This window comes from Podarcis gaigeae, assembly GCF_964106915.1.
Source record: "Podarcis gaigeae genome assembly, chromosome: 6".
Lineage (NCBI taxonomy): Eukaryota > Metazoa > Chordata > Lepidosauria > Squamata > Lacertidae > Podarcis > Podarcis gaigeae.
The window spans coordinates 612877-632585 of NC_139682.1; the positions used below are offsets into that span (position 1 = coordinate 612877).

The following is a 19709-nucleotide window of genomic DNA, read 5'->3' on the forward strand; positions in this document are numbered from 1 at the left end:
CTCTCACGGTAGCCAAGCAGATGACCCAAGCACAAGAGCAGCTCTCCCCTCCGGCGGTTTCCAGCCAGTGGCATTCAGAAGCCTCGCTGCTTCCAAGTGTGCAGGCAGAGCACAGCCACTGTGGCCGGGAGCCAGCGACAGCCCTCTCCTCCTCCGGGGATTGGTCTGTTCCGGTTCCTTGGCTGAATCACCTGCTGCATGGAGGGGCTTGGGGCCCAGGCTCCATGGAGTAGGTCTCCCTGGGGTTGCTTGGGCAGCTGAATGGATCCTGCTCACCACCTCTGCCCCCACATGCCCTGGCGCCTTCACATTCCCCCTGCCACACAGTTTGCCCACCCCCCATGGCCACGGGTGCCTGGAGGGGCCCTGCTTTCTCCCCAGGTGGGGGCTTCCAGCTCACTGGGCCTCCCCCAGACCTTGCCCACACATAAACGCCGCATAGCTGTGGAGCAGGGCTATGGAGGAGGAGAAAGGTCTGGCCTTCTCCCCACGGAGCATTGATCTTCCCATAAAGGGAGTTTGGGGCATGAAGGGGGCACAGAAAGGGACATGGGGCCTCTGGGTCAGGCTTCGGGAGCCCCCAATGCATTTCCGGGCCATAAGGAGTTAAGCGCCGTTCGCAGTGGGGTCCTGAGTGATGGATGGCTTCTGGCTCCGTCCGGAGAGTGTTTTGCCGCAGAGGGGCTGACGCTTTCTCCAACATCCCAGCACCGCACACTGCTTGTGATCTGCAGGGATGGCGGTGGGGGGGGGGAGAGAGCCCATTGGAGGGGAGCAGAAAGGCCCCTTTTCTGGGAGGACTGGGCCGGGGGGCAGAGTAAGGAGCCTAGCAATGGGGCACGGGGTAGGGGGTGGCATGCAGGTTTGGGCTTCAGCAGGCTCAGTCTTCTCCCCAAGTGGGGCCCTTGGGTCCTTCTCCTGCGTAGCCAGACACTTTCTCTCCCCGCCTGGGGTGAGATCTTCCAGTCCAGTGGTCTAGAGGGCAAGGGAGGCATTGAAGAAGGTGAGCAGCCACTGCAGCCCCCTAAAACCACAAACCTTTCTCCCAAAGGCTGGGCTTGTGGGGCCTGTGGATTTGTGCAGCCGGGGACCCTGGAGAGATGCACATGGGATCCTTACAGGGCTGCACCCCACATTCTGCCATGGGGGGTCAGAGGTGGCTCAGAGCAAGGGCTGCGTGTGATGGGGAAGGAAGGGCTCCAGGCGGAGGGGCCCCCAAGGGGTAGGAGTGTTTCCGGAGGGGAAAGCGTTTCACCCAGGTGACTGTGGCGAGGCCACAGCACAGCCAGCCCTCCTCCTCCTCCTCCTCAGCAAGCAAGCAAGCAAGCAAGCAAGCAAGCAAGCAAGCAAGCGCGCCGTCTCTTTGATTCATGCTCAGCGCTGCCTGCCTCCCTCCCACCCTCCCCAGGGATCACTCAACATGAACCGGCCTTTTAATTTTCTGCGGTGGCTGGCAAGGCTGGCGGCTGGATCACTGGCAGGGAAACAACAGCCCCAGTGCGAAGATCAGATAATCCTCAAGCCAAAGCAGGGAGGGAGGAGGGAGGGAGGAAGTTGCACAGGGAGGCAGCAACAAGAGGCTGCTGCCCCCCCCTGAAATGGTATGGTCTCCCAAATCTTTTTGGCAGGGGTGTGTTCAATGAAGCAGACAGGCCCGGCCGCACCATTAGGCAAAGTGAGGCAGCAGCTTCAGATGGCCTCGGATAAGAGGAGGCAGCAGCAGCGGTAATTGGGGAGCAGAACCGCCTGGCACCCATTCAGCCCGCCTGCTGCCCCCGGTGCTGCCCTGTCACCAGAATGGAAGGGAGAGCCCATTCCCAGCCTGGCTGACTTCTGTCCTTGGCAGGGAGGCCACCGTCTCCTTGGCCTCAGGTGGCAAAATGCCTTGGAGGGGCAAGCAAGAGGGGTGGGAGGTGCAGGTGCTCCCATGCTCCCAGCTTGGCTAACGGGAGACAGGATTAGAAAAGATGGCAGAGGAGGAGATGGCGATCAGGGAACACTAGACAGGTGGAGGCAGGAAATGCAGGGGAGGACTGCTTGTGGGTTCCACGGGCACCTGGTCGGCCCCTGTGAGAACAGGAGGCTGGACTAGAGGGGTCCTCTTTGGCCTGATCCATCAGGTTCTTCTGGCATCCTTGTGTTGTTGTTTTTCTTCTTGTTTAATATAATTTCTTGAATTTGTTAGTCCCTTAATTTTGCCCAGAGCAACTCAAAGCAACCTCAAACCAGCACATGCAAAAGCCCAGCAGGTCACAACCAGGGTGATCAAGCAGCAGCAGCAGCTAAAGTTAAGGTGAACCCCACTTTTAATCATCACATTGCCCCTGTTCATTGGACTGTCATCCAGGGGCAGGGGGGCCCTTCACGGTGTTGGATTTCAATACCAATGAAATGCACAGCATGCTCTGGTCACCCTCCCCAACTCCTGGTTCAGCCAGTCTAAATGGGGGAGGGTTATTGGCCAAAGCCCCAGCAAGGAGGCTGGAAGACGTGCCTGCTGGTGAATGATGGGCCCAAGTGGCAGATCCCTGGCAGTGTTGGCCCTCAGCCCAGAACTCCCCATGAGACCATGGGGTGGATACTGGGGGGGGGCTGGTGCTGGGGGCTCCTGCTGGATGGACTGGGCTCTTAACTGCAACTGACCTGCATGCCCCCCCCCCGAGGAACAGGAGGCTCAACACAAGAAGGCAGCTACTGAGGAAGATGGGGGGGGGGTGATGAACTACTTTGCAAAGTGCGTAGGGGGGCCTGCCTGGCTGTGGCTTTCTGGTGGCCCTTTTAATTCATTGGCTCATTCTGAAAATCTGCTCACTGCATCCTTTCAGAACCCCCCGAGGAGATGCACAATGTTGGAGGGATGTGAAGAGCGGAGCTCTGGCTCCGACTGCAAGCTCCACATCAGTCATCTGTCGCCCACGAGTGTTTTAGCTGAGTGCTGCCTCAGTACCACCACCCCCTCCCAAAAACCCCACTGCTTCTTCTGCCCAATGAGGCCTTTCTGCTTTGTGCACTTGCCCCACCAGCTGGCCAAAGGCTCCTTGGAGGCTCTCTGCTCCCTCAGTCTACAGCAGGCCTGGGTCCCTGGGGCCCCTGTCCTCTACAAGGGGTGCCTCTTGACCAAGAGCAGAAGAGAGGCCTCAAGGCCCCCTTTGCAGAGAAGCCCTCTCAGCAAGCCACACCTCCACCTGAAGCTCAGCAAGCCGTTTGGCGCAACACACCCTCCCCCAGTGGCCCCAGACCCACTTCCCACTGATCCCTCCCTGCAGGAGTGGGAGAGGTGATGTCATGGGCTAAAGGCTCACAGAGGAGTTTTCCCACCAGTTCCACCCCAAATTCCCAAGAAGGAGGCGGCCTGCATAGTGATTGCACTTCAGGGTGTCCAGCGTGGTTCTCTCACTTCCTCTCTGCTGTGATCCTGACAAGAGCCTTGTAAGGTTGACTATTACTGCTGTCTCCATAATTTAGATTCATCCATTACTTCTCTTGCCTTTTCCACTGTAGATGCATCTCAAAGTGCTGAGGATACTTTTGCCACCTGCATGTCTGGGACCCCCTGACTACCCTGACCCCTACAGGGGGAGGGGCAGACCTTTGCAAGAAGAATGGAAGCAACTGTGTTGTGGGATCCAAGAGATGCGCCCCAAGCTCCACTGCAAAGCTGGGGGCACACTTCATGAAGTGCACACTGCTTCAGCAACGCTCCTACAAACACACAAGCCCACACCCCATAAGCTGGCTCTGGGTATCCATTATCTTTGCTAGGCCTTTGGCTGCTGGGTTCAGAGTTCAAATCTTGCAGGGATCCCCACTGGCCTGCACTGCAAACAGCAACTGTGGGCACAACTTCTCTGGATCCCCTCCTCCACCTCACACAAGGCAACTGTCATGCACAGGGCTTCCAACTTGCCGACAGCTGACAGCCGCCAGGCGCCTTCTGGGAAAGTCATTACGCTTTGCCATTTAGACCGCGCTGGGTCAAGCGCTGGAGCACAGCGCTGGGATCAGCCCCGGGTGTCACTAAGGAAAGGGTCCTGCAGCGAGCCCTTCATTGGCGCACAGCGGCTGGAGGCCAGCCCATACGTGGGACAGGCCCCTTGGGCAGCCTCCTCCAAGCAAGCGCCCGCTTGGCCAAGAGTGGCAACGCCGGCCTGGCTCGGAGATGGGGCCAAAACAGGGCCTCTCGAGGTGGCTGTGCCAGCCTCTCAGAGCTGCCCTTGAAATGGGAGGTCTGCACACCAGCAACGGCCTGGAGCCACGGCCAGCCCAAATGAACAGTGACAGGCAAGGAGGCGCCTGCGTTTTAACCTTCCCCCTCCCTGACACACAGACATGCCACGCAGCAGCAGCTGCCAGGGTCCTGCAGCAGTCTCTGCCCCCTAACCCCTGCTGCAGCCAGCCCTACACTGCAGTCAGCACCTTGGGGGGCGGGTTGCGGAGCAGAGTGGGAGGGGGGCAGAGGGAGGCAGCGCCCAGAACCTGATTGCAAGGAGGAAAGTGGGACAGAGGGATGGAGGCTCTCCCCCCCACCCCCACCCCGCCAGTCAGCTGGTATCTGCTTTGGCTTATGCCATCCTGGCACACTCCCATGCAGATACCTGCAGACCATAACTCCGCACTGTGCCCAGGCTCTGCCAATGGGCAGGAAGCTGCGTCTTCATCTCACTCTCAGCCTCATCAGCTTCCTGGTTTGCGAGCAACAACAAAAAAACAAGAACCCCAAACACCCCATCTGAAGACTTGGGGCGCGCTGGGATCCGTGTGAGGCCACTGTCCGTGCCAGAGCCAGACGGTGGGCACAGAGGGTCGTGGGAGGAGGGGTGCGCAGCAGGGGGGCTCGGTCCAAACGCTCTGCTTCCAAAGTGGTGCGTCTGTGCTGGCGCTGCATTGAGCCTGCAGTACAGGAGCCGTCACCAAAGCGGCAGGCAGGGAATAAACAGCCCCCACCCGCGAACCACGCAGCCCCAGCATCCTCGGGGTCTACAGCGGCGCAGGCTCCTGGCAGGCAGAACCAAGGGCCCCCCCGGCTCAGGCCTGCGAAGTGGGGCGCTGCTCCCCTCTCCCTCCTTCCCCCACAGTCCCGCCTCTTGCGCAAGAGCGAGTCCCGCGCAGCCCGCAGGGAAACTTCAGCACCGCGAACAGAGGCGGGCAGGCGGGACGGGGGGGGGTAAGGCGGCGGGACACTTTGCCGAGGGTCTCCTCCTGGCGCCCGGCCCCGGGTGGGAGCTCGCTCGCTGGGGCTCGGGCCAAGCCAGCCGAGCCAAGGGGAGGCTGTCCCGGGGCGCCCAGGCGTTGCATGTGGCCACGGCAGCCTGGGGTGGGGGGTGGGAAAGCTGCCTTCGCAGAGAGACAAGACTTGCACCCCCACGGACCTCAGGCTGCCCCCCGCTGCCTGCTTCCCACCTCACCAAAATGTCTCCCGAGAGAGTTGCCATCCCCCCCCCCCAACACACACGCACGCAGGCGGAGGGTTGGCGGAGCGCGGCGCTCGGCCAGGCTGGACGGCGCCCGCATTCCAGCACCCTGGACAGCGGCGGCGGCGGCGGCGCATTCCTGCGCGCGGCTCGGGCTCCGGGCGCTGCGCAGCTGGCGGGGCTCCTCCGCCGAGCAGGAGAACCGCCGTTACCCGGCGCAGGCAGCGCTCGAGAAGGGGCGCGCGATCCTGCCGGCCAGCCGGCCGGCCCTGCCCCGCAGCGGGACCCCGCCGAGGCGAGGCCTCCGAGGGCTGCCTCCAGGCTTGAGAAGCCAGCCCCCCCCCCCCGGCGGCCCCTTACCTTGGCTGGCGCCCCCGTCGCCGTCCTCGCAGTCCGTCAGGTTGTTCAGCATGGCGCCCGCCGGGCTGCCTCGTCCGAGCCTCGCTTGCCTCGCGCGCCGCTGCAGTGCGGAGCAGAGCCTTTCCCTTCTCCGCTGCCGCCGCCGCCGCTGCCGCTCAGCCCCCTTTCAGTTCATCGTGTATTCAAAAGGCATCTTCTCCGTCAGGCGGGCGAGCGGAGGGGGGGCGGTGGATGAGCTGAGGCGGGGGGGCGCCGAGGTGTAAGCGAGCTGGGAGAGGAGGGGCCAGGAGCGTCCGCCGAACTGCTCGCCACCTCCGAGGGCAGCGCAGATCTGAGTCGGCGGCGGCGGAGGAATTAGGGCATCTCGGGGGCTGGCACTGCGGCTCCCCCCCGCGCAATCCGCCTGCGCGGATGCCGCCTCCTCCTCCTCCTCCTCTTCCTCCGCTCCCACCCCCACCCCCGCATCAGCAACCCAGCACTGGAGACAAGTTTTTGGGGGGAAGGAAGGTACTGTTTACCCAACCGTACGCCCCACACCCCTCAGCGACGCGCACGTGTCCGCCTTTCCTAAGAGATGGGGCAGGACAACCCCTGGTTCGCAAGACATTTGGCTCGTGGGAATGCAGGCAAGCAGTTTGAACCGCAGGTCACGGTGCAAAGCGGGAAGGGCCTAGAAGTGGAAGGGGCTTCAGGGAAGCCACCCACCCACTCACACACACCTGGCTGGGGCACTCCCTCCTGCCCCAAATCATTCCTCAGAGGATGAGAAGCTAGAAAGACGTGTCGCCCGTGCCAGACGTATAGTTCGCCCCAGACCAATCTGATACTCCTAGCCACCCCTGCCTTGGCCCCAGCAGCATCCTCATGGTTGTCAGTCAAGAATGCCCCCCTTCCCATCACAAAGCCCCGGGTGGTGGTGGGTCACGCTGTAAGCAGCCCTCGAGTGGGTTCCTCATAAGCCGCTGGGAAGCAGAGCAGAGGGAGTTGGCTTGTGGGACCCACGACCAGCCAGGCACAGCCCAGGACGCCCAGGTCACTCGGCTCTCTCCTGCCTGGGCCTTGATGGGGCCTGAGCCCCAGAGGCGGCACATCATTCATAAGACCATCAGAAAAGACCATTCATAAGACCCTCCTGCTGGACCAGGCCAGGGGCCCCTGTAGCCCAGCGCCCTGTTCTCACAGTGACCCAACAGATGCTGGTTGTAGGAAACCCCCAAGCAGCATCCAAGCGCCCGAACCCTCTCCCCTCCTTTGGTTCAGACGTATTGCTGTCTCCAGCTGTCGAGGGCAAGACAGAGCCAGAGTAGCTAGGAGCCGCCAACAGCCCTCCATTTCTCCATGAATTTGCCCAATCCTCTTAAAGCCACCTAGGTTTCGAGACTGAAGTTCCACCTATTGGGTATTTTTAACCGCGCTCTTTAACTTGCTAGTGAACGACCCAGAGTTAGGCCTGGGCAGCGAGGGGGCCAAGTTTGCCAATGACACTAAATTGTCCAGGATCACAACAACAACAAAAAGGGATTGGGAGGAGCTCCAAAAGGACCTCCCCAAACGGAGTGAATGGGCAGTGAACTGGCAAGTGCAATTCCATGCAAACCAGAGTAAAGTGAAGCACGTTGCCGTAAAAAAAAACGCCCCTAGGATCAGTGCCATAGCGGGGGGGGGCAGTTTTTTTTTTTTGCCCTGAGTAAAGCCTCCAGAGGGGCACCATTGAGGCTCCCAGCCTGTGCGCGTGCACAAATGCGTGTGCCAAACTGGGTCTTTTGACTCGGCCTGGTTTTGCCCCTGTCCAGGGTGCTGGACTAGTTCTGGGCCGCTGCCTTGATGCGCGAGGCTCTTCTATTCTTAGGAGCCCAGGCGGAGCCTACAGGCCAGGCTTGCGGAGATGCCGACAGGAGAGTTGGGGGTTCGTGTGTGTGTGTGTGTGTGTGTGTGTGTGTGTGTGTGTGTGTGTGTGAGTGAGAGAAAGAGAGGGGGTGGGGCCGAGGCAGGGAGCCGCCTCCCCAGCCAGAGATGCTTCACACCGTGGGCAGCTGGAGTTCATGTGGGTGAGTCCTGGCAGCGGGAGGGGGGCGCCTGGGTCCCAGCACGGATCATGGCAGACGCTGGCACTCATTACTCCTTGACGGCTGTAATTAATTGTTTGCTTCCTCCTGGGCCTTGGCCAGCTGCTCTGCATTCCTGCCCCCTCCTCTCCTCCTCGCCCTGCGGCACGGCCAGGGCTCCCTATTCCCTGGCTCCAGGGGGCTCTGCTGCATCCGTCCAGGGGGCAAAGCGGGCAGGTGCCGGCACTGAGGTCCGGGGACACCCCGGCCACAAGAGGCACCCCCTTGGAGCTGCAGAGGGTGGCACCGCAACACCGCTGATTCCTTATGCCTGGTGGTTGATCTCTCTGGGCGTCAAAAAGGGAAGGGAATTCACAGTAGGTGAGGGGGCACACGCTGCTGGGCTTGCACAGGCTGCCCTGCCCTTGGGCAAGAGTTCAGGCTGCAGGCAGAGCCCTTTAGAAGCTGGCAGTGCCAGCAAAGAATACAATGCATATTTTTGCAGAGGTGCTATGTGAAAACCCAGAGGAATAAAGAAAGTGTTAGAGATGTTCTTGGCCACCACTAGGAGTCTCACGATTGCTGGTGGGTGTGAAGGGGGGCTCCTACCCCCCTCTCCATTCTGCCCCACCTGGGCATCCATGTGCAATTTACCTGTGGACCTGCAGGAGCCTGCAAAGCCACACAGATGGGGCCTTGGCAAGAGGGGGGTGGAGGAAGGCTGCTGCCAGCCCCCAAAGACTCTTTTGCACGCAGAGCCAAAGGCAGAAGTGGGCTCCCTCCCTGTCCCGGAGGAAGGAATCTGCTAGCTAGCAGTCTATTTATTTCTGGAGGTGGCCCGGGCACAGGCAGCGAAAGTGGAGGCAGTGGGGAGGGGAGGGGGGAGCACGTGAAAAGATGCTAATCCTCTAATCCCAGGATTATGGCTCCATTTCAAGAGCCTCCGTCACTGCTGGCACAGAGTGGGCAGCTGGGGCCTCCTCCGCCCCAGAGTGTGGGGCTCCCAAGGAGGCTGCTCACTTTCTCCCCACACCCCCTCGGTGCTGGGCCGGGGGCAGCAGGGGGCCTGGAGCAAATGGGCGAGGACATCATATGGGGTGGGAAAGCCGGAAGCGGGGAGCCACAAGGAAGCAAGGGGGAATCGCTTGGGACTGGGTTCCATGTTCATCTGTGCGCCTCGAAGCCACATTCCAAATGGCCTCAGACCCCACCCCTAAAATATGAGGGTCATTCTAGTGCCTTACAGACCAATTGTATTACAAAGATAATATAGTCAAAGCACAATGAACATGGAAGCGCTAGAATTGTTTATGACTAGCGTTAAATATTTTTTGTTTTGCTTTTATTCAGGCATCCTTGCCCACAATGGCCAAGTGGCCTGGATCTGGCCCACTCCATTCAGCAGCTGGTAAATTAAATATGACCAGCTCTCCTCCCAGGCAAATGTTCCCAGAAGCAGCAGCTGGCCTGCCCTGTTGCAGCCAGCCAGGATCCTGACCCTCCATTGCTCTGCTCCCCCTCCTTTCCCGTGAGCACATTTCTCTCTACTATGAGTGCTGACAGGACATGGTTTCTGCATCATCAGCCATCATCTTTCAGACTAACCCCACAAGAACTGCCCAAAGTCCAGAACCAAAGTCCAGCCAGTCCACCATTTTCCAGCAGCTGCCAGTCAGATGCTGTCTGAGTGGCTCAGAACCAGGAGAGAGAGAGAGAGAGAGTCCTTTTTTCTTGCTGTCCCCAGTCCCTGGTAGTCATATATTCTGCCTCTGCTGGATCAGGCCAATGGCCCATCTGCTCCAGCACCCAGTTCTCACAGTGGCCAACCAGATTCACCAAAGGGACACTCACAATCAGGATTCGAACACAAGTCTCCCCTCCCACCAACTGGTTTTCATGACTGATCACCTGCCCTCCGTAGGCCCCTGAGAGTCACTTAGGCTACTTCCCACCACAACATCTGCTGGATAATCAACCACAATGGGACCACTTTTTTCTGCAGGAGGGAGTGGGGTCTGCATTGGCCACTGTGGCTGCAGGGTTTGGGACACATGTTTCAGCCCGATGTCCTGCTGAGCCACAACCTGTGAGCACCTGCGAAGGCGACTGGCTGCTCTGTGGCTGGGAGTCCAGCAAGCCATGTCTTCCCTCAACTGTGTGGTTCACCGTGTGGCGGCGAGGACCAGCTCCCCCTCTGGGCCGCCTGCCTAATGAAGAGTTTGGTGACATTCGCTCCTCTCCTCCACCAGCAAGGCAGGCTGCTCTGATAAATGATATCATCACACCTATTTTGCACCTCACAATGCACAGGGCTGCCAGTGTGTGTGTGTGTGTGTGTGTGTGTGTGTGTGTGCGCGCGCGTGCACGCCTGGCAGAGAAAGGACAGGGAAGTGTGAGGGTGATATAACTGCAAGATGACTGAGACGGCACAAGCCCTAGAGATGGGCACCCAAACAAAACCCCAATCAGGAATTCAGAGGAGCAGAGGGGCCCTTTCAGGCTGGCGGGGTGTGTGTAAGGGGGAGAGAACTGTGGGGGGAGTCCTTTGTTATGGAGCCTGCCCCCCCCAAAAAAAAACATAATGCTTGGTGCCAGATATAGCTCCAATGGAAAAGGGCAATACAGCTGCTAGGTTTCATCTCTAGGTCAAACAGCAGAGAGATAAGGAGACCAGAGGAGGCTTCACCTGGTCCAGCCTTCTTTCCCAAGAGCTTCTTTCCCAAGAGCTGCTAGCCAGAGGCTTCTTTGAGCCTCACAAGGTGGAGGCTCCTCCCAACTAGATGCCCAAAAGGAAACCACAAGCAGGACTCCAGAAGCTGGCATTCGGAAGCACTTACTGCCTCCAGCTGTGGAGGCAGAGCAGGGCCCTCATGCCTAGGAGACTTCTCACCCTCAGCGAATTTGTCTAATCCTCTTTAGCCTAAGTTAGTGACCACCGCTGCCTCCTGGGGGAGGGATTTCCACAGTTTAGCTATGCGCTGCACAAAGGTTCTGTTATCTGTCCTGAATCTCCCAACATTCAGCTTCTTCGTGGGATGTGCACAAGTTTGAGTGTCAGGCCCCCTGTCTCCATGCATTATGTCCATTGTTTACATGGAATTTCAAAAAGGTTTCGATGAAGGCAGTTGACAAAAGCTTCCAAGGAGGTTTGACAGCCGTGACTCAAGCGCAGAGGTTCTCGAGTGCGATAGCAGGGGAGGGGGCTCTGTTGCTCTCCAGCTTCCCAAAACTGTGGGCTGCTGCCCCTTCCTTAGAGGGGGAGGGATAAGTTGCAGCGAGTTTGGTCCGATGGGGCCACAACAGCTGGAGCAGCTGTCTCCATGCCATCTCACCAGCTGCTATGTACAGATCAGCAGCCAGTTAAAAAGCAGAAATAAATGGACCATTCTCCCCATTTGGGGGAGGGATAGCAAATGGAGTCTCCCACCAAGGATATGTCTTGGGATCTGGGCATTGAAACTCACTCTTAAATTATCTGGAGACAGATGTCGTTAGTGAGGCGGCAAAGTTCGCTGAGGATGCCAAATTATTATCCAATGAAGGTGGACGTCGGAAGGTTCAGGACCAGTAACAGAAACGCCTTCTTCACAGAATCATAAAAGTGGGAAGGGGTCCCCAGGGTCATCTAGTCCAACCCCCTGCAATGCAGGAATCTATTCATACAGAGCAAACTATGAAATTCACTCTCACAAGAGGAAGCGATGGTTTGGAGAGCTTTAAAGGGGTATTAGACAAATTCATGGTGGGCATCTCTCGCTGGGGTTTCTACTGTAGGCACAATGGCTGAGTTCTCCTTCCAGGATGAGAGGCAGGATAGCTCCAAAGGCCAGTTCCTGGGGACCCCAAGAAGGACCACGCTATGGTGCTCATCCCCTTCATGGATCACTGCCTTGCCGTGGCGAAGGGGCTTGAAGAACTCAGAGAAGCTATGAACTATGCCGAGCAGGGCACCCAAGATGAACAGGTCATAGTGGAGAGTTTTGACCAAACGTGATCCACCTGGAGGAGGAACCGGCAAGCCACTCCAGTATCCCTGCCAAGAAAACTCCATGGACAAAGACAACAGGCATATAAAAGTTATGACGCTGGAAGATGAGCCCCTCAGGTCGGAAGGCGTCCAACATGCTACTGGGGAAGAGCGGAGGACAAGTACAAGTAGATCCAGAGCTGATGAAGCGGCTGGGCCAAAGCCGAAAGGACGCTCAGTTGCGGATATGCCTGGAAGCGAAAGGAAAGTCCAATACTGTAAAGAAAAATATTGCATAGGAACCTGGAATGTAAGAACCATGAACCTGGGTAAGTTGGATGTGGTCAAAAATGAGATGGCAAGAATAAATATTGACATCCTGGGCATCAGTGAACTAAAATGGACGGGATGGGCGAATTCAGTTCGGATGACCATCTTATCTACTACTGTGGGCAAGAAACCCGCAAAAGAAATGGAGTGGCCCTCATAGTCAACAAAAGAGTGGCAAAAGCTGTATTGGGATGCAATCTCAGAAATGCTAGAATGATCTCGATACGAATCCAAGGCAGACCTTTTAACATCACAGTAATCCAAGTTTATGCACTAACTACTGGGGCTGAAGAAACTGAAATTGAGCAATTCTATGAAGACTTACAACACCTTATAGAAATGACACCAAAGAAGGATGTTCTTCTCATTATAGGGGATTGGAATGCTAAAATAGGGAATCAAGAGATAAAAGGAACAACTGGCAAGTTTGGCCTTGGAGTTCAAAACGAAGCAGGGCAAAGGCTAATAGAGTTCTGCCAAGAGAACAAGCTGGTCATCACAAACACTCTTTTCCAACAACACAAAAGACGACTCTACACGTGGACATCACCAGATGGGCAGCATCGAAATCAGATTGATTATATTCTCTGCAACCAAAGATGGAGAAGCTCTATACAGTCAGCAAAAACAAGACCTGGAGCTGACTGTGGCTCAGATCATCAGCTTCTTATAGCAAAATTCAAGCTTAAACTGAAGAAAGTAGGAAAAAACCACTGGGCCGGTAAGATACAATCTAAGTCAAATCCCTTATGAATACACAGTGGAAGTGAGGAACAGGTTTAAGGATTTAGATTTGGTGGACAGAGTGCCTGAAGAACTATGGATGGAGGCTCGTAACATTATACAGGAGGCAGCAACGAAAACCATCCCAATGAAAAGGAAATGCAAGAAAGCAAAATGGCTGTCCAATGAGGCCTTACAAATAGCGGGGGAGAGAAGGCAAGCAAAATGCGAAGGAGATAGTGAAAGATACAGGAAACTGAATGCAGATTTCCAAAGAATAGCAAGGAGAGACAAGAAGGCCCTCTTAAACGAGCAATGCAAAGAAATAGAGGAAAACAATAGAATGGGAAAAACCAGAGATCTGTTCAAGAAAATTGGAGATATGAAAGGAACATTTCGTTCAAAGATTGCCATAATAAAGGACAAAAGTGATAAGGACCTAAGAGAAGCAGAAGACATCAAGAAGAGGTGGCAAGAATACACAGAGGAATTATACCAGAAAGATATGGATGTCTCGTACACCCCAGGTAGTGTGGTTGCTGAGCTTGAGCCAGACATCCTGGAGAGTGAAGTCAAATGGGCCTTAGAAAGCACTCCTAATAACAAGGCCAGTGGAAGTGATGGCATTCCAGCTGAACTATTTAAAATTTTAAAAGATGATGCTGTTAAGGTGCTACACTCAGTATACCAGCAAGTTTGGAAAACTCATCAGTGACCAGAGGATTGGAGAAGATCAGTCTACATCCCAATCCCAAAGAAGGGCAGTGCCAAAGAATGCTCCAACTACCGCACAATTGCACTCATTTCACACGCTAGCAAGCTTATGCTTAAAATTCTACAAGGAAGGCTCAAGCAGTATGTGGACCGAGAACTCCCAGAAGTGCAAGCTGGATTTAGAAGAGGCAGAGGAACCAGAGACCAAATTGCAAACATGCGCTGGATTATGGAGAAAGCTAGAGAGTTCCAGAAAGACATCTACTTCTGCTTCATTGACTATGCAAAAGCCTTTGACTGTGTCGACCACGGCAAACTATGGCAAGTTCTTAAAGAAATGGGAGTGCCAGATCACCTCATCTGTCTCCTGAGAAATCTCTATGTGGGACAAGAAGCTACAGTTAGAACTGGATATGGAACAACTGATTGGTTCAAAATTGGGAAAGGAGTACGGCAAGGCTGTATTTTGTCTCCCTGCTTATTTAACCTATATGCAGAATTCATCATGCGAAAGGCTGGGCTGGATGAATCCCAAGCCGGAATTAAGATCACCGGAAGAAATATCAACAACCTCAGATATGCAGATGACACAACCTTGATGGCAGAAAGTGAGGAGGAATTAAAGAACCCTTTAATGAGGGTGAAAGAGGAGAGCGCAAAATATGGTCTGAAGCTCAACATCAAAAAAACGAAGATCATGGCCACTGGTCCCATCACCTCCTGGCAAATAGAAGGGGAAGAAATGGAGGCAGTGAGAGATTTTACTTTCTTGGGCTCCATGATCACTGCAGATGGTGAAAGCAGTCGTGAAATTAAAAGACGCCTGCTCCTTGGGAGAAAGGCGATGGCAAACCTAGACAGCATCTTAAAGAGCAGAGACATCATCTTGCCAACAAAGGTCCATATAGTTAAAGCTATGGTTTTCCCAGTAGTGATGTATGGAAGTCAGAGCTGGACCATAAAGAAGGCTGATTGCTGAAGAATTGATGCTTTTGAATTATGGTGCTGGAGGAGAATTTTGAGAGTCCCATGGACTGCAAGAAGATCCAACCTCTCCATTCTGAAGGAAATCAGCCCTGAGTGCTCACTAGAAGGACAGATCCTGAAGCTGAGGCTCCAAGACTTTGGCCACCTCAGGAGAAGAGAAGACTCCCTGGAAAAGACCCTGATGTTGGGAAAGATGGAAGGCACAAGAAGAAGGGGACGACAGAGGACGAGATGGTGGGACAGTGTTCTCGAAGCTACAAACATGAGTCTGACCAAACTGCGGGAGGCAGTGGAAGACAGGAGGGCCTGGCGTGCTCTGGTCCAGGGGGTCACAAAGAGTCTGACACGACTAAATGACTAAACAACAACAACATGGTGCTCATGTCTTCCTTTTGGGCTTCCCATGATCTGGTTGTCCTCCATGGGAGAAGGATGCTAGACTAGATGGCTAATAGCCACCAACAGATTTATCCTCCATGGATTACACAAATCCATGGGGGATAATGGATGTCAGCTATGAGAAAGTCAGAGGCAGAAAATGCCTCCTGGAAATCACGGGGGGGGGGGCGCAGAATGCTCCTGGGCGCGAATCCTGCTGGCTGGCTTCCCAAAAGAGGCACCTGGTTGGCCACTGTGGGGACAGGATACTGGACCAGGTGGGACACTGGCCTGATCCAGCAGGTGCTCTTCTGATGCTCTCAAGAACAAGAAAACAGAGCCGTGCTGAAGCGAGTTCTACAAGCTGCCCATGTGTTGGGTAGAGCAGAAGTAAATCCTTTTGCCTGCCTGAATCTTCCGCCAGCCAGTTTCCTTGTCTCTCCAGCCAGCATAATTTTATCAGTCTCGGTCTTTCTCCCCTTTAGTAACCTCTCCCCTGCCCCCCGCAACCTTAAGAGTCCACAACCTTTCCCTGTGGAAGAAGGGTTTCCAATTCCTTCATCATTTCAGCTGCCCTTTTCTGCACCTTTCCCAGCTTCACAGCATCCTTTCTGAGGTGAGGCAACTGGGACCGTCCACCGCATTCCAGATGCAGCCGCGCCATAGATTTGCAGAGAGTTCTTACGGCACTGGCCGTCATATTTTCAGTCTGCTTCCTAATAATCCCAGGTACGGAGTGTAACATTTTCCTTGAGCTATCTCTCCATCGGCCCTTGAAAGGCTTATCCTCTGCCCCCCCCCCCGCACCTGGCAGTCCGAGGCAGGTGGCCTCTGAGCAGAGGTTTCATGTCGTGTCAGGGCTAACAGCCATTGATAAACCTGCCTTTCCCCAAACTAGCCAAGCCAGTCAGACACTGCCAGGTCTTGCGGTCGGGAATTCCACAGATCGATGTATGAGAGGAGCTTCTGTTTGTTGGCGTTGAGCTGACTGCCAAGTGGTCCCAATCAGGGGAGGAATAGATTCAGGGGCTCAGGATTTCACAGAGGGCACAGTTAAACTATGGAACTCATGCCCACAGGAAGCAAGGATGGCCATAAACCTAGCTGGCTTTAAAAGGGGGATGGACAAATTTGTGGAGAGGCCTGTCAATGACTAAGGGCCACAATGGCTCTGCTCTGCCTCCATGCTCAAAGGCAGTGGCTGGAAACCTCAGGAGGGGAGAGGGCTGCTCTTGCACTCAGATCCTGCTTGGGGGTTTCTCTTTGGAGTATCTGCTTGGCCCCTGTGAGAACAGGATGCTGGAATAGATGGGTCCCCACTGACCTGATGCACCAGCTCTTTCATCCTTAATGGATTCAAATGACAAGAGACTCCAACAAAACATTAGGAAGAACTTTCTGATGCTGAGAGCTGTTCAGCAGTGGAATGCGCTTCCCATCATTCTGCCTTGGACACTGAGGTCCAGTGCCAAGGGCCTTCTGGCGATTCCCTCAATGCGAGAAGCCAAGTTACAGGGAAGCAGGCAGAGGGCCTTCTTGGTGGTGGCACCCACCCCGTGGAATGCCCTCCCAGCAGATGTCAAAGAGAACAACTACTATCAGACTTTTCGAAGACATCTGAAGGCAGCCCTCTTTAGGGAAGCATTTAATGTTTAAAAACTATTGTATCTTAATATTCTGTTGGAAGCCGCCCAGACTGGCTGGGGAAAACCATCCAGATGGGCGGGATATGAATAATAAATTATTATGATTCCTAAGGAGGTGTTGGGCTTTCCTTCCTTGGAGGTTTCCAAGCAGAGGTTGGATGGTCACCTATCAGGGATGCTTGAGCCAAGATTCCTGCATTGCAGGGGGCTGGACTAGATGGTCCTTGGTGTGTGTACCTTCCAAGTCTGCAGCTCCATGATTCTGTTATCCTGCTTGATCTCCGCAGCACCAGGCCTCTCCTGAGCATCCTGGGGTGCCTCCTGGGAAGCAGCATGAGTCAGTCCCAGAGAGGAAGACCTGAGGAAGCAGCCAGAGTTCCAGGAGGACAGTGTGGGCTGACTTGGGCTCTCCAACAACAAGGAATCGCCAAGGCTCTCTCGCCACATCCGCACAGCTCATGCTTCCAAATCATATTCATGGGGGTGGGGAGAGACCAATGGCCCTGATCCTGGAGGGGAGGGAGAGAAGGAGATGGCAGCGTGGGCCGGTCTAGCTCTGCCCCAGGGTCAGAATCCAGCGCTTTCCTCTCTTAGGGACAGCCAGAGAAGATACCAGCAGATACCAGTTCCTCCCAACCTCTGCAGTCTCAGCAACAAGAGGCTGGGCAACGTTGGAGAAGGTGGAGAGAGAGAGAGAGAGAGAGAGAGAGAGAGAGAGAGAATTCACTCAAGTCGCTTTGTGTGTTCTTCTTCACAGGCTGCCCGAGTCATGGCAAGTGGGCCACCTGAGGACAAGTCACATTTGTTTGTGCGACTGCAGAGAGCGCCTTGGGCCGGTTTTTGGGGTGGCAGGCTAATTTGCAGCTCACACTTGAGATGGATGGTCCTGGCATCCTCTGTGCCGTGAGCGCAGGGCGTTTGGGGCAGGAAATGCTGCCACACGGATGAGCAGGAGATTTGACTGCAAGTCCCCTTGGCAAGGGCAACCGCTGTGCCCCCCTCCACACTCCCTCTCTGCACCCCACAGCCTCACTCCTCGGCTGCTGGGGGGGGGGGTGGCGGCAGTTCTCCTGGAGCCAGGCCTGGCCCCAGCTCTCTAGGCCAGGAGGGACCTTGCCAGACTCAAGCTGGCACCCTGGCAGCTCTCTTTCACAACAGCCTGACACCTCTGCTCCTTCTTGCCTTGGCACCGGAGGAGACAAGCTGAGCAGGGTGGGGGTGATGCTTGGGGGGGGAGTGGGCAGAATTTGAGCACACTGCCCACTCTCAGGGCTTTGGTCACTGCAAGGCAGTCAAGCTCAGGGACAGATAAGGTAGCCACCAAGCAACAGAGATGGGGGCCTGCTTGTCCCGGGTCAAAACGGAATAGAATCGTAGAGTAGGAAGGGACCAAGAAAGGTCATCCAGTCCAGACCCCTTTGCCACCTGGTGTCAATCTCCCCCCCCCCCCGCCCTTTTATATATTTGTTATTGCTTTACTTACTGCATTCCTATCCCACCTGCCATGCATGGTTCTCCCCTTCACATTTAATCCTCCACAGCAACCCTGTGAGGGAGATTAGGCTGAGAGCCGGTGACTGGCCCTTCATGGCCAAGTGGGGGGCTCTGACTCCAGGTCTCCCAGGGGTCCCAGTCTGGCACTCTACCCAGTCTGCCCCCTGCCTCTTTCCCATGTTCCCTCCTGCTCTCATGGGGAATTTTTGCCAACAGAGCAGGGCCGACTTTCATATTCCCAGTTACAGGTAGGTAGCCGTGTTGATCTGCCGTAGTTGGAACAAAATAAAAAAATTCCTTCCAGTAGCACCTTTAGAGACCAACCCAGTTTGTTATTGGTATGAGCTTTCATGTGCATGCACACTTCTTCAGATACTTCAGGAAAGAATTTCAGAAATAGACTGGAAAGAGATTTTGCTGAATTGCAACTTATTACCATGGAGAGACCTGGTCTGAATACAGACATTGGATTCTTATCTCATTATACATGATAAAGCTATTTTTAGCCATCTCACCCCTTGCTTTTTCCTGTAAGACCAACTGCAGTCTTAACAGTCAACAGGTTTACCACAGCTATCTGCCAATCACCCATTCCCACCCCCCTTCTGAGTAATACCCTTCCCCACCCTCCCACTATATATAAGGGTCTGGTGACTTCTGTTTCAGTTTATCTGAAGAAGTGTGCATGCACATGAAAGCTCATACCAAGAACAAACTTAGTTGGTCTCTGGAAGGAATTTTAAAATTTTGTTTCATATTCCCAGTGAGCCACAACAGCACCAGCCTCCTCAGAGAGTCCTCAATGGCACAAATTGTGAGCCCTGGGACAGTGGCAGCTGCCAAGGCATAGGAACCTCAGATGAGGCTGCTGGATCAGGCCCATGTGGCCCAGCATCCTGTTCTCACAGTGGCCAACCAGATGCCCCAATCCTGAAACCTCTGGGGCTGAGCACAGCCCTCTCCTCCTCCAGGAAGGTGCCCCAATCCTGAAACCTCTGGGGCCAGGCAGCGCCAGACCTTTGCTCCCGAGCCAAGCCCAGTGCTGCCACCTCGCTGCTGGGAAGGCGGCCTTCCTCCCAGCAGGGAAAGGCATGGCTGGGCTGAGGCAGTTCCTGCTCCAGCAGAGCCAGCCGCCCGCCTGCTTCGGCTCCTTGCCAGGCAGCTGGGCTGGGCAGGCCGAGCTGCCACTCTGTCTCCACTGCCTCCTGCGGACACACACACACACACATGCCCATGCCACAGTCAGGCTCCTGCTCACACTTCATCCGAGGTGCCGCCTCACACTTCACAGCTCCGGGAGCCGGAGAGCCAAGCAGGAAGAGGCAGGCCGCCTCCCGGGGGCACAGTCTGAAGGACAGCTCTGCTGATGGAGACCAGAGTCCCTTGCCCACACGCCAGCCGGTCGGCCAGCCACTCCACCTTCTTGCCTTGGGCCTCTCCTGTGTCCTGCAGGGCTACCAATGTTGAGAGGGCACATTTATTATTGGCAAGACACTCCGCAGTCGGCTGGGGTTGCCTCCCGGTCACAGAAGTCCAGGGGCACCAGGGCGAGGGAAACAAAGAAAGAGAATGCTAGATGGCTCCAACCTGGTGGAACGCTCTGTCCCAGGAGACCAGGGCCCTGCAGGATTTAACCTCCTTTTGCAGGGCCTGT

General features: G+C 55.5%; 1 protein-coding gene across 2 annotated transcripts in view; it reads right to left on the bottom strand.

The window, feature by feature from the left end:
• The window catches only part of SLC12A5 (solute carrier family 12 member 5), a 103979-nt gene that overhangs the window by 64908 nt on the left and 19362 nt on the right, over positions 1–19709 (bottom strand). Inside the window, exon 1 of one of the 2 annotated variants that reach the window (XM_083744150.1) lies at positions 5772–6184. The exons of the other annotated variant lie outside the window; for it this stretch is intronic. Within the exon in view, the coding sequence (XP_083600276.1) occupies positions 5772–5823 (52 nt within the window). The 5' untranslated portion in view covers positions 5824–6184. Of the gene's footprint in view, positions 1–5771; positions 6185–19709 lie in introns of those variants that run through there. 2 annotated transcript variants of the gene reach the window in all.